The sequence below is a fragment of the Priapulus caudatus genome, unplaced genomic scaffold (genome assembly GCF_000485595.1).
Source record: "Priapulus caudatus unplaced genomic scaffold, Priapulus_caudatus-5.0.1 Scaffold1514, whole genome shotgun sequence".
In the NCBI taxonomy this organism is placed as follows: domain Eukaryota; kingdom Metazoa; phylum Priapulida; class Priapulimorpha; order Priapulimorphida; family Priapulidae; genus Priapulus; species Priapulus caudatus.
The window spans coordinates 9,358-11,044 of NW_014578575.1; the positions used below are offsets into that span (position 1 = coordinate 9,358).

The 1,687-nt window shown below is 40.1% G+C and overlaps 1 protein-coding gene across 1 annotated transcript in view; it reads right to left on the reverse strand.

The window, feature by feature from the left end:
- Positions 1–1,066: 1,066 nt before the first annotated feature.
- LOC106816873 (ubiquinone biosynthesis protein COQ9, mitochondrial-like) overlaps positions 1,067–1,687 on the reverse strand; it is a 6,580-nt gene continuing 5,959 nt past the window's right edge. Inside the window, exons 8-9 of the mRNA XM_014821515.1 lie at positions 1,453–1,513; positions 1,067–1,240 (exon numbers count right to left, since the gene is read on the reverse strand). Of these exons, the coding sequence (XP_014677001.1) occupies positions 1,467–1,513 (47 nt within the window). The 3' untranslated portion in view covers positions 1,067–1,240; positions 1,453–1,466. The remainder of the gene's footprint in view (positions 1,241–1,452; positions 1,514–1,687) is intronic.

Here is a 1,687-nt window from a genome sequence, read left to right on the forward strand (position 1 = left end):
GTTTGTAAGAGATCTATTTACACTTGTCTCACTTATATATGAAGTCGGTGAAATATCGTGGTCGTCGTGTCGAAGGTTTCGGTGTCTTATTTTGTAAATCCCTATTGGTATGTCGATTGTTTATATGTGAGCATGTGTACAATAAATTTAATATACATACGTGTACAGTATGTTAAAATGTGCAAATTAATTTTTGGCGTTGTTAAAGATGTTGTGTTGTGTGTGAGCAAAGCTAGCATAATAAAAATGCTGTGTGCATATAATTAACAAGTGAACATAACTGTTATTCTAGTTATTCTTGATATTAACAAAACTGCATACAAATACAAAGATAAATGATAACAATTCTTACAAGCAAACATTGCAAACTTCACTTTTGGTAGAATGATTGACAAGGGCAAAAACTCACTGATTGAACTACCAAGCAATTTCCCCTTTTCACTGGAAGACTGCAAACGTTTTCACCTGGTACATGATTTGATAATGGCCCACCAAGCTACCACACCTGGAAACATGCCTTGGATATCAAACCAGCATTCACAATACCACATTAATTGCTTCAATCCACATACCTAAATTAAGCAAACTGAAACTGATGACTAGACATTCGCATTTATGTAACTAACTTAAAATTATGACCCAAAGTTTTTCGGATCATCAAAGGACGGTTACCACGCCTTAAAAAATGTGTGCGGTTGGGATCTCTGTGCTTTAGGGGTAATGCTATCCCCCGGGCGTGGAGGGAGGTTACCGCAACGTGGCAGCACTAGTGTTAGGATAGTGTTAGGATTGGGTAATGCTATCCCCCGGGCGTGGAGGGAGGTTACCGCAACGTGGCAGCACTAGTGTTAGGATAGTGTTAGGATTAGCGTTAGGGTCAGGGTTAGGGTTAGGGATTGGGTTAGGGTTAGAGTTAGGGTTAGGATTAGGGTTAGGATTAAGGTTTTTGCATCATGATATCTGTCCCCACACCATAGGTTAATTTTTGTGGATTTTTGGACCTATATATAGCGCTCCGATATATATATGTTTAGTGTTATGGGTATCGTTGGAGGTGTTGGAGTTAGCGTTACCAGATGACTAATGATTTTAAAGTATACGTCAACTATATCACGTGACCCTCCCTCCACGCCCGGGGGATAGCAACACCCATGCTTTAGTCCGTTTCATCTTGTTTACGTGTAGCGTGACGGTTGTACGATCATCTATTCCTGTCCCCAAGTCCAATCACGTTTCGAAACTGTATATAATAAATTAGGTAAATTGCAAATATTGAATGGCTGCACGCACAAAATCGCAGTGTTTTAAATTTACCATTTTCGACAGTTGTTAGATATGTATGCGGGTGACTCAAATTACATTACTGCTTACTATGTAGATATATTAAGAATTTGCGTGGCAATGAAACATCTAAGCCAGTATTTACAAAAGTTAGTAATAATAGTTGTTTACCATTTTTGCACCTCCTAGCAATACTTCGTATAGCTCTGCATTGGGCTGCACCTGGTGAAGTATATATTACAGATACATATACGTAACTAGGTAAGGATGTTGTATGTAATACATCTGCTAGCATAGCACGATCACTAACTATTACAGATACACACACACACGCACGCACGCACGCACGCACGCACGCACGCACGCCCGCACGCACGCACGCACGCACGCACACACACATACCCAG